The sequence below is a fragment of the Coccinella septempunctata genome, chromosome 1 (assembly GCF_907165205.1).
Source record: "Coccinella septempunctata chromosome 1, icCocSept1.1, whole genome shotgun sequence".
Taxonomy (NCBI): Eukaryota; Metazoa; Arthropoda; class Insecta; order Coleoptera; family Coccinellidae; genus Coccinella; species Coccinella septempunctata.
In genome coordinates, this window is record NC_058189.1 from 165,366 (window position 1) to 178,584 (window position 13,219).

General features: G+C 33.3%; 1 protein-coding gene across 9 annotated transcripts in view; it reads left to right on the forward strand.

Moving 5' to 3' along the window:
* The window catches only part of LOC123322932 (calcium/calmodulin-dependent protein kinase type II alpha chain), a 41,938-nt gene that overhangs the window by 13,912 nt on the left and 14,807 nt on the right, over positions 1-13,219 (forward strand). For all 9 annotated transcript variants that reach the window (XM_044911145.1, XM_044888170.1, XM_044888321.1 and 6 more), the window contains exons 2-10: positions 949-1,043; positions 5,007-5,066; positions 6,366-6,420; positions 6,847-6,985; positions 9,214-9,495; positions 10,653-10,775; positions 10,829-10,912; positions 11,071-11,113; positions 12,087-12,176. In XM_044911145.1, the coding sequence (XP_044767080.1) occupies positions 949-1,043; positions 5,007-5,066; positions 6,366-6,420; positions 6,847-6,985; positions 9,214-9,495; positions 10,653-10,775; positions 10,829-10,912; positions 11,071-11,113; positions 12,087-12,176 (971 nt within the window). The remainder of the gene's footprint in view (positions 1-948; positions 1,044-5,006; positions 5,067-6,365; positions 6,421-6,846; positions 6,986-9,213; positions 9,496-10,652; positions 10,776-10,828; positions 10,913-11,070; positions 11,114-12,086; positions 12,177-13,219) is intronic.

Genomic DNA, 13,219 nt, shown 5'->3' on the forward strand with positions numbered 1-13,219 from the left:
TTGAAAACAATATCTATTAATAATAATAATCAATCTATGACTAGAAAATACTAACAAGTTGTAGGTACATCTTTATTCGAATGCAAAAATAGTTGATGAAGTTCAAAGCCTTCTGGGACATATACATCCGCAAACAAAAAAATCAGTGACCCTTGTATAATTGTTCAAGTAAAACACATCCCATACCCATTTGACCAGTCAATATGTGACAACACTTATTTCTTATATTCTACAATAAACAAATATAAGATGAGATCAATCCAGGATGCTCACACTATTATCATCACCTCAAGACTTCATAGACGTTCCATTTACTGTATTTAGAAGCTTACCTGCCATAAAATAATAATTCTTTCATCAGAAATTCTTCTGTTTATTTATTGAGAATTCAACATATCTAGATCGTGATGAGATTCTCAGCTAATGAATCACGAAACAGGTCTTCCTACTCTCATTCAATCAATTGGCTTCCTAATGCCTTCTGCCAGAGTTGAAAGTTATAAGCAGAACGGTATTTACCTAGGTCATGCTCTGCTCCTTGAATTTAATACATAGTTGAGTAAGAGTATCAATTGCAAACGTATTCGGATTTCGGCTATAATATAATATCTATTCCCCTTGCAAAGATTTTTAAATTTCCAAAAAGTGAACAATCTGGTGAGCAAAATATCACTGAAAATTGTTATGATCTGACGTATAGTTTCTGAGTTACAGAATTCTTTTTTGAGATTTCTTTATTTTCTAGTAATACGATACCTTGCACAAGTCTTGCTTAGTATCGGTGGTTTCAACTAAGTACTCACCTAGTTTCGGATTAACGGATTGGGCTCTAATACCTAAGAATATAATTTGTATAATTGGTTACGAAACAAATCAAAAAGCGAGCATCAACTTGAATATGATGAAACACTTCTATCGATATTCAACATTTTCTTTTTTTTTTTTCAGGGGTGCTTTCTCTGTAGTACGAAGATGTGTTCAGAAATCAACAGGTTTAGAGTTTGCAGCGAAAATAATAAACACCAAAAAATTATCAGCAAGAGGTGAGTTTCACTATCGTTCAACTCCATTTCCTTCATTCTAAATTGCCTGATTATTTTTTCAGTATTCCTAATGCATTCGTATTCAGACACTAAAGCGGCCATAGGAATCTGAATTCGGTATTCAAGCTGTGTTTAGTAATTTCCTCGCGAAGATTTCTTATCAATGAATTTCGTTTAGTATTCACATGCACTACACCATTGTTGTGGAAATGTACCCCTTGTTTCTTCATAAATCTAGGGGTACATTTTTTCAGTCGTTTTTCTATGCCGCTAGTGAGTTAGGAAATAAAATAACAATTTAAATGCAGATTAAAGTAGGCCAATCAATAGAGTTTTTTTCTTCTTAAATAAAGAAGCAAATAGCTTAGTCGGTTAGTTAAGGTAGGCTGATGAAAACCCTTGTTTGTGTCGACACCAGGAAATCCACTGAAATTTTTTCAACGAGAATATTGTGAAAAATGACAATGATTTTAAGTTTGAAATCTCTCAGTGCCGTACCATTTCTTTCTCCTGAAAAATTTAGATCAATACCTATGCTTGCTAACGATCAACATAAAATTTTCAATTGCTCGTCAAAAAAATCCACCAAATGTTATTTGCATATATCGACCAGTTTTAGACCAATAAATAGATAAATAAGGTCCGGTACTTTCACCTTCGAATAAATTTTATTAAATCTGAATAAGTATCTGTCAAATAATTTCCTATCTGAAGGACACATTATTTCTGTGCTTCCACATGAAGTTATTTGATGGATAAACAATTCTATAAAAACACGGTATACCACTTTTCACTGATTAATGTACAATAAGACACAGCATTGTAGAAATTGTCACATTTCCAACTAGAAAGCGAATATTTCGTGAAAATCAAACTTAGAATAACCATTCATCAAGAATCTAAAAAATTCAATCAATAATGACGTACCGATTTTCGATCTATGTTCATATTTGACAAAGAAACCCTTATTTTTTAGTTTCAATGACTGATTTATTCGATGAATAACACTATTTCAAAGTAAAAAGACAGCATCTTTACTTATCCTAGGAATAAGACTTATCTATAGAATAAATTTAGTTATTCGCAGGTGAAAGTACTGGGCCTTAATCCAGAAAAACTTGCGGACAAAAGTTACATAGCAAACTGTCATTATTCTTTCATGTAAAATCAAGCGAAGTTTGTTGCACTTATTCACTAACACCCAGTATTTCGTGATAATTTCAATATTTGCCTGGTTTTCATAAAAGTACATGAAAGTTCTCATGAACATTTGTGCAGATGGAATAAAATGAAAAATCCTGAATGATTTAAATCTGGAGCAACTTGAGAGCTGACAAATGAAATAAATTGTGGAAAGCAGTCGACAAGAGTTTCAGACGTTATTTCTTGCTATTTTCAATTTTCTTTCCCGACAAGCGTATTACTGTAGACATGCATTTCAGGGATTATAATTCAAGAAGACTTCTTTTCAATGTGAAATTTTTAGATGTAAAATGTCGACCTAACGAACATTCTTCCGCAGGACATAATTCTAATCTAATTTGCTAACCTTTCATAACACCAAGGGGATAAAGTGGAGATGTTTTTATTTCACGGAAGGCAGGAAATTTCATAAATAGGTCGAGGCGGTTGTTGAAAGTTTCTAATGGAAAGAAAATGCGTTCGAATATTGGTACGGACAAAACTGTTATCTGAAAGATAACCTCAAAATTGTTTAATGCATTCAAAAATGGTATGATGATCCAGTCGTATCTGGGAACCTGAATTGGTCTCATTTGGCGCTCCAAAAAATACGCGCTTAACAGTTAAGCCGTTTTGGACGAGACTTTTGCTACTTTCATTTGCTTGTCCCTTTTTTGAGCTTCAATTAACCAAAGCGCCATATGAAGTACCCAAACGAAACAACAAAAATGCTGACAATTCAATTGAAAATAATTTGTTAAAAATATTCTTCAATTTTCACTCATTCATACGCAGAATCGATCCTAGTCGGGTTCAAAAAAAATAAATTCGTTTTCGGTTCAATTTACGTCTGTGTTCCTCATTTGCGTAATATTATTCCATCTCCCCCTACTTCAATTGTGGTTCAGAGTGGTCTCAGTCTGTAGGAAATGACACGAACGTCAGGATCTGTTCAATGAGGAATATTCTATTCTTCCACAAAGTGAATAAGGTTAAGTGCTGGATCGATAATTTGATTAGCATCTCTGCGACATCAGATAACGTGTAGGGTCCTGGTTTCCGCATTTGGCGTAGGATGGACCAAAAATGGAACAGTGCAGACATTTTCGAGATATTCGTGAAGAATATCAATGGACTCTTGGTGGAAAAATTTGCTTTGTTGGTGGAATAATGCATTTCCGTTTTTTCCGCATTGTTTTCCTGTTTCAAAACAACCACTTGAAAACACAAAAGATTGAGGGTGTACAAAATGTGAATATTTATGAAAAGGGTCTCAGCAAGAGTTGAAAGGAGAATAATTTAAAACATCACAGTTCAGATCTCTTTAGGTAGAACTTTTCATTATGAATTTGAGAACTCTAGTTCATTATATTGTTACGGTTATAATGCATTTATAATTCCGGACACAAATTTTCAGTTTTCAGTTCTTCAGTTGGATAATTCAATAGATGAAGTCTTTTATGGACCAATGGCTGAAAAATTCACTAATTCTTCAATTAAAATGATTCATTGACGCCAAGCATGAAACTCGAAGAGATTCATTTCTATGTGTGTCCAATAAATTCTGCTCTTCGTTATGAATACCGACGAATAAACTGATGTTCCAGATTTTTCTGCCTACTTTATAATGAATTTATAATATAAATGTTTCGAATTTCGAAACAAAAAGAATTTCTGAGAATTCTCTTCGTTAGTCCTAGGATATTTGAGGAAATTCAATATCTCAATGAAAGAATTTTTTCTCTTCCTCACATAACTATGCCTACGTGGTTCAACATCGTTCATAAGGATATTTCCAGGCTAGAAAACACCATTACCTGGACCCTCCGCGTGATTTGATGTTATGTTCTATTGTGGTTGCTAAATGGCGAATGCGCGAGGTAAAATAAAAACTAAATGTTTATTTGTATGAAGCGTTGAAGTCGTGAAGTAGGCTATGCGATTTTGACAGTTGATCTTTTATGTCTGAATGTCATACTTAACTTGCACTACAAGGTTCAATTGGATAATAACGTGTGTTCTCAACTCATATACTACCAAAGATACTATTTCAAATGTTCTCAGTCGAAAACATATACAGTACGAGTCTCTAACTTTGAAGAAATGCAGTAATTGAAGGACAGCTTATTTTCTGAAAATATGCTCACACACGTCGATTAGTATTTGAAATGGCGCTATTTTTGATGTAAGAAAATAAGATATAATATGAAAAGATTTAAGAAACATCAACTGTTTCGATAATGGGAAAATCTGATTCATCTCAATGAAAAAATTCAGGCAGTTGACTCATAAAAAAAGGATTGCCATTTGAAAAAATTATCGATTAGCCATATTTTAAATTCGATAAAAAACATTCTCTTGCATTAAAAAGAGTGCGTTTTAAAATTCTAATCAACATGTCTGAGCATATTTACAACAATTGATGTAAACCGATAATAATTATTTTCTTATAACAATTTTTGGCAGAATCGAAAATAGTTCCTTTGGAGGTCCATGCAGTTTAAAACTCGGAAAAATTGTAAACGAGAAAAAGTCATCGAACCACCATATACTACTTATTCTCAACCAAGTAAAACTGACATCTGTTGGAAGCTAATCGGATGTAAAAGTTGGATTAAGGTATTCAGCTAAGCTCATATCAAACAGAGCCTTTATCAATAAATGAAAGTGTTTTCAACGGTTTCTTATTTCAGTTGTATATTTCATGGTGGTCTACTGTAATTGATTTATGGATTATGCGTCTATTTCCTACCTATCGATTTTTCATCTTTCTTGTTGCAGATTTTCAAAAATTGGAACGAGAAGCAAGAATTTGCAGAAAGTTACAACATCCAAATATAGGTGAGTTTTAAATTTAGTTTTAAATATTTCTTTATAATTGTAAATCTATCTAAGTGTAACTTTGGCCAGCTCAATTCACAGTTCTCACCCAAAATTGATTCCAATGATTAATCTAAGTCCTAGTCATCATCTGTGGAAAATGATCAGTCTTATAATGAAGGCTAGAAATATTCAAATGAAAAATAGAACATTGCAAATGGTAATTTTTTGCACTTGATAAAAGCAGAATTTAGATTCCTGATTTTGAAACGTTCGATTCAACTGTGAAAATATTTTGTATTTCGTATTTTGAATACGTGCAAGATAATATTTTTATTAAAGCGAAAGTCATTACAATGATATGGTCGACGTCCACAAAGTAGTTCGGAAAAGCAAGAGAGCAGTCGATAAACTTCAGTCTACCTTCACTGTCCCCACCCCCTCGTAAAAACTGAATTTCCCAGTCGACATTCTGAACCAGATCGGCAAATTGCTGTAGGTCTGGTCATAAGAAACCAAATAAAAGTCTCGTACTCCAATAGTTCAGAGTAACTTGTGTAGAAAGCAGGAATTATTGAAGAAGTTCTTTCATCGAAGTTGAATGTTTGCCTTCGAAAGACACAAAATGAGCGTTTGACCGAACTGCAAGGATTCAGACGAATCGATAGGGCGAGTAAAAGAAGACATTTTTATGTGAAATCTATACTTGTGGATATTTTGCTACCAAAAAAGGAAACTAAAATTTCGTTCAATCCAGCACTAATGTTTTCCCAATGTAGTATATAATCAACTGACTTAAAATTCAGCTTACCTTCACCCACCTGAAGATGCTATAGTGATAGCGAAACACGTATCGTGGTTTAATAATTCTGTTTTTAGTTGAAACTAAAAACATTTCTCTGTCAGGTTTAATTCTACATTGATTACCAATTTTAGTTAGACTAGAATGGGAGTTCCACGTCTATTTTCATCGAGTTCTTTGTGAAAGTAAACAATGCGGATTTCAAAACTTGATCGCTTTATATTATAGAATAAATTGGCTATTCCGGAACGGCTTTCATGGAAATAATACAGCGGGTATTTTTTCAAATATTTACTTTATCTTTGTCGGTGAAATAACGAATGGCAGAAATTTCCTTTCATCTCAGGCTCCTACCTTTGGATTATATTTTCTAATCTAAAAAAAAACCTGGTGTATTGATTTTGGGAAATAGGATGCATATGAACTTGTGTCTATGGTCTTCTTCTTCTCTCTGCTATTCAAAATTATTCACTCAGATAACAGATTACATTAACCTAATAAGTTTCCTTTCTTTTCAGTGAGATTACATGACAGTATACAAGAAGAAAATTTCCATTATTTGGTATTCGATCTGTAAGTATCGTTAGGAGTCAATATTGATTACTCCTTAACTATATAATTCCATCCAAATCACCTGCTACGAGAGCCTTATTTTGTTTTTAAGTGGATATTTGACGAATTACAATACAAGAAAAATTGAAATGATATGTGTATGTGATATTTCAATACAAAACGATAACTGACGTAGTTCCTACTCGAAGATCTTCTTGAATTCTCATCACATATTGAACAGTTTCTTTAGGAAGTTTTGAAATTATGTTCGGTGTACCAAATTAACCTGAAGCCTCATGGAATGTTCATAATCGATTGCTTTTAAGTTGCTAATAACAGAAATTTACCTACTTATCATAAGGAAATTCACGTCAATCTACGCTAAATAAATATGAACCTTCATTTTTTTATCATGTGTGAGTGGTCCAATTATTCCTCACTTTTCAGAGTCACAGGTGGAGAATTATTCGAAGATATTGTCGCAAGGGAGTTTTATTCCGAAGCAGATGCATCACACTGTATTCAACAAATATTGGAATCTGTTAATCACTGTCATCAAAATGGCGTAGTACATAGGGATCTTAAGGTGAGTTATTGAATTATTTATGTTCATCATGGATACATTTACGAATGTTGAATTCCTCAGTTCAAAGAAATGATGAACATTAGAGTTCTCAGCCAATTTGGAAAAGCCCTTAAAGAGATTGAAAAAGCGATCGAACTCGCTTACTTTAATGTCACTCCGTTTATGGTGGGTTTATGATGCAGTGTTCCTAAGGAACCAATATAATTCGTAGATGGTGATCGCTATTTGTCAATTAGATTGGTTCCTGCCTTATGCTGCTTAAACCCATCTTCAATAAAACATCGCCTACGGATTCAAACTTTATCAGCAGATTCTCTCCTCAAAAATTATTTTTTTCTAAAAAGTACTAAAGAGTATTTCCATCTGATTGTCCCAGAAAAGTTTGTGAGGGGCCTATACCTATATATTCCGCTATTTTTGCGTAATTTTTCAGGTTATTTATATACTGAACACATAAGAGAAGCAAGGAATCAAGAAGGTGAAGATAACTTTTCTAGAATTTAAAAGTGAAAAAAGCTATGGTTACAATTAATCTTATGAAATCTTTAATCGGATCATAACAACTCAATGAAAAAACTTTATAAGGAACAACAAATTTTTCAACGCAGAAACTTTTCAATCCAGTAGCTAACTTTATGTCGATACTGGACTGGAGCTTTCCCAGCATGAATTATTTTTCTAATCCAACTCATTCAAAAACAGCTTTATTTCCTCGGAGACTGTACTGTCTGTTATTGTGAAAATCTTTACTGTGCGAAAATAACAGTCTTTATATAGATCTATTCTGTGAGGGACGACACAGTTCTTCATTAAAGAAGGAACTCGGCAATAAATTCTAGCTAAATACGATTAACTGCTCGTTTTCGTAGAAAACAATGTTTTTCCAGTTTCATTCCTGATCTACTTACATAACATCTACTTTGTTTCCAACGCTGAAAATAGAAAACGTAAACATCAACAGACAATATGCTGGCGTTTAGGGTTGAAATATGACTTCATTGCGGATACCAATTGTATATTATTAAATAGACAATTGGTACATTTACTGATACATTTTTGTTCTATTCACTATATATGTATAATATATGATATTGAACATTCATATATAATAAAACGAGATGAATTTAATTCAGGTACACTGATAATGAACTAATATGCAATGTCAATTAACTTTGGCAAATTCAGTATGATTCTCGGATTAGTGAACTATTTTGAACGAAAAATAACTTTGTCAATGTTAAACAACTTTTTTGAATAAACTTTTCAATTTGCTAAGGTGATCCCTATATCTACATTCACATTGTAAATGCAATGGAAATCAAATTCCTTGCAAATGGAAGCTTTTGATACTTCAGTTTATCCTGGGTGTTCCAGATTTAGTTTAACTAACTGATCGCTAATTTATCGTAAATTATTTGACACAGTTGAAATTCTCGAAGATTATTCCTCAAAAATGGTACACTTGGTCGGTAGCTCTAAGCCTCATTGTTCTCGAGGACATCACCTTCAAATATTTAGAAGTGTGATACTCCAGAAAGAGAGGATTTTGTTGAAAATCAAGGAAGCTGAAATAGAAAGCAAATTAAAGTGGAAGTAGAAATTTTTATCAATTTCAACACTTTACATCTTGTAAGTGCAAAATTAGGACCCATATTCTTATTTTCATTAGTAGGTACATATCAGTTTGCCATATGTTTCAACTCTTCTGAGATATTCTGTATATTTAGCAATGAGCGCCTTGCTCAGTTTTCACACTAAAATTTTACCTACCTACTTCATTGAGCCACGATTTTCAGAGTCAGAGGTATTAGGTTAGGTGAGTGCAAAAAGAAAAAAACGGTTTTCATATTGAAATTTATTAGGTATTTGTCTCACAGACATTGGTTGTTTTCGCAGAATTTTTATATAGGACTGTATGATTGTTGTAAATAAAAGTTCACGACTAAACAACTCACGACAATGGTACTTCTAGACAGAACACGTACACTTTGTGATATATTCTATATTTTCACTTTAAGAGCTATTTTTGTCATGAGATCCTAATTACAAACTACTTGCGAATCAGACAAAGAATTTGAAAGTATAATGACGTGTGTCCCCTTTGAGCACTCAGGTGGATAAGTTTTCTCTCGATTTTTGATTGATGCGTTTTTCTAGATGGAGGTACGCCCAGAGTGCTATAAATCATAATGCTTCATCGAATAAACAGAATGAATCGATTGTTTCAGCCTGAAAATCTCCTCCTAGCAAGTAAAGCCAAAGGAGCAGCCGTCAAATTGGCTGACTTCGGATTAGCAATAGAAGTGCAAGGAGAACAACAGGCTTGGTTCGGTTTCGCGGGTACTCCTGGATATCTCTCTCCGGAAGTGTTGAAAAAGGAACCGTACGGAAAGCCCGTGGACATCTGGGCCTGCGGAGTCATCCTCTACATCCTTCTAGTCGGTTATCCGCCATTCTGGGATGAGGATCAGCATCGACTCTACGCGCAGATCAAAGCAGGAGCATATGACGTAGGTAAAATTTGTGTTGTAGGAATGGTGAAACGACATTCGTTTCAGAATTAATCATTATGGTTGCTTGTACAATGCAGGGCTTTGATTAGGGATTGTAACATCGCAGTTGGCGATGTGTCCTCTCTGCTGCTTATCATTAAAGGGTTTTGAACCGTATGCCATATAATTTCGGAATTGACGTGAACTACGATGTTAAAATCATCTATAAAAACCCTCTATACAGGGTGAGTCTTCGACTCGTACAAAATTTAGCATTGAGATCTTGAGATCAAAAGAAACATTTTTTTCCTTAACCATTTTTTCCGATTCGGCCCTGATAAAAAGATATAGCCATTTTGAGTTTTCCTAATGAGCTATGCCACCCCAGGAAAAACCTAAATCTGTGATATTACGCATCTGTGGATCTTTTGAAATCAAATTACTCGAAAACGATTCTTTTGGCCTCAAGAATATACTGTTAAAATATTTGGACGAGTCAAAGACAGAAATTTGTTGCCTGAATTTGGAATTCTATAACCTCAGTATTAGCGGAGATATAAATTAATTTCGATATCGCCACTTTTCCAATTTTTGCTTATAACTCGAAAACAAAAGAAAGTGGCCAAAAATGACTACTACTAGTATTGTTAGTTTCTCAGAAAAAGAGAACGAGAATGGGGTATCAGATTTTGTGTATCTCCTCTGGTTTAAAAGCTGTAGTGCTAACACATCGAAATTTGCCCACCCTGTACATATTCCAATTTTTTTATTCCAAATATTATAAGGTTGCTCGTGACTAAACATTACCCCTAATTAATTGAAGTATTCGTGCTGTTTCAAGCTTAATGTCGAATGATATGATGAAAATGTTATACATTATGTCGCTTAAAGGCACCTTCAGAAATGGCTTTCTGTAATGAAATTAACATCCCTAATGGCACTCTAACTTTATTTAATCTGGTTGTCATTTGATCTTGTGTCGAAGCATTTTCAATAATTATCATTGGGTTGTCACCAAAGGCGATAATTTTGAGTAGGTACCTACGAATGGTTTTCATTGTAATTACAAAAGATAAGACAATAATAAATCAATATGTCACTCCATTATTTTGTTTTCAGTTCTTATTATTTTTTGTTCGTCAGATATTTTAGGTTACACTGATTGTCATTTTCAGTACCCGAGTCCGGAATGGGACACTGTCACGCCGGAAGCCAAAAACCTCATCAACCAAATGTTAACAGTAAACGCAGCCAAGAGGATAACTGCCTCAGAAGCCCTCAAACACCCATGGATCTGCGTATGTCCACTTCTGATTTCATTGAACATATTCAAATTTTTTTTAATTTTCAGCAACGCGAACGTGTGGCATCAGTGGTTCACAGACAAGAGACTGTCGACTGCCTCAAGAAATTCAATGCTAGGCGTAAACTCAAAGTGAGTACTATTCCTTTTATACATTCCTACACTCCAAACTGTATTGTATATACTGGTGAGATTATATTTTATATTTATGTCGGTACCTTGAAAATTAGATATATTGAAATAGATAGACTTCTAACCAGTCTATATCAACATATATTTTGTTTTTCTAGGGCGCTATACTCACCACTATGTTGGCGACAAGGAATTTCTCAAGTAAGCAAAATGAAAATTAACATGTTGTCTGCCTCCTGAGTTCCATTCTTTATGATTTAAATTTTCGAAAGGCATTTAACGATTTATTATGAGTATTGTAGGAAACGATGCCTTTATATGAAAGCGCCATTTATACTTCTCCTTCATTTAGGTACAAAAGGACGGATCTTTTTCATCGATCTTTTCTCCAATTTTCCCTGGGAACTTCATCTCTGCATAAATTTCCGTTAAGAATTTTTTTACCAGGTTTATTCGTGTTCATAATTGGTATATATCGAAATATTCGAAAGCGTTATTCTATTTTATCAGGTATAGATAAAACAATACCGAAAATATAAAATTATGAGCCAGTTGCATGTAAATGAATACTCAATTTCAATATTGATACTTATTTGTGCGGAAATATTCACTATTCTTTCATGTTAACTTCCCCTTGGTCCTTCGATATATCGATTAACATTTATACTCGTTTAATCAACGAAAAGGATGGCTTTTATCATTTAATTCTCCCCACTTTGCATTAATTGAAGAAGAAACGTGTAATTTCAGGTAGAAATTAAGTTCCAATTATAATATTAAATAGCAGCATAAATGAACTACCTTTTAAAATGTGAGCAAGTGCCTCATGTTTACTTCTGGATATCCTCATATGTTTTCTGAGATATAGAGCAAATCATGTTTTGAATTAATTGCATAGTTCAACTGTGCAGTCAAGCAGAGTTTGATAGGATCAGAAACTGCAGCTATTTTATCCTTTTAGGTTATATCTGTCTTCTCTATCGAAACCTTATCGAAGAAGATAATGAGTTATTACAAACGAAGAGGGGAGATTTTTTTTTCGCTCGTAAAACACACTGACATTTTATTTCAGTTTTCTGCATGGTTAGTTTTGACTGTTTTAGTTATGTTTGTCTCAATGTAAGCCGAAAGAGTTCATTTACCATTTTCCTCAAAACTTTTTCACTCGTTCTAGGCAGAAGTATAGTTGTGAAGAAAGGCGATGGGTCCCAAGTAAAGGAATCAACAGATAGTTCCACAACTATAGAAGACGATGATGTCAAAGGTGAATATGTAGTTTTAATGATTTTTATATGTCGAAATGGCACTTGAAAGTACCACCAGAAATCGTTATTTACGGGTAGATGAAAACAGAAGGGAGGCTCGGACCTCTGGTTATAAGATTAATTGTGATTTTTACACACGAAATGGTTTTTTGCGGAGCAAGTTGCAACTAATAATTCAAAAAAAGTATAATAATTGTTTCAACACTTTTAGACTCCATGTTTTTGCCTCATGAATGGCAAAATTTTCATCATCATCGAAAACTGAACATAAAACAATGACATTAAGTTTGCATTTTCTTTCAACAATTATTTTATTTTCATCAGTGAAATTCAATTTGTCTGTTGCTTTAAATGTTTTAGAATTCAATACAATACCTGTATAGCAATTCCAATCATCAATACATCATCAAAGTAGGTGTCCGGAGAGAGCTGAGGTATTGACCAATTTCCACTTTTTCATTTCTGACGTACAACAATAAGACATTAAATCTAGGTGTAGCTGATAAGAGCTAGTCCAGTAAATCCTTCTAATCTTTCTAGAAGACTTCTTCTTTCTTAAAATTTGGTAATTGAGTTGTAGACAACTAAAAATATATGATCTCAATGAAAATCATATTCATATATTTTACACAAATACCTAAAATCACACACATAACATTCATACAAATAACACATTAAAGTTTTGTTTTATGACATTATGCGAAAAATTACAGCAAAGTGTGTGCTTACATTATTGAGGTGCTCGAAAAATGAATAGGTTTTAGTTAACTTTCAATAAAAGGCAACAATGTATGAATATATTGTGTAATCTGAATATCGTCGTTATTACCCTCATTAAAAATTGTAAAGATAGGCAAACGAATTAGAAACTTTTCAGTTATTATATGTCAGCACATATACACTAGTAAATTAATTTTTCATTTATTTTACCTTCAGAAAACATAACATTAGATTATCTTATATATATATTTATAGGTACCTTTATCTAGGATTAGAATCATCTTGCTCTGCGAAAAAAACATTGTTTTCACTTTAGCAATGA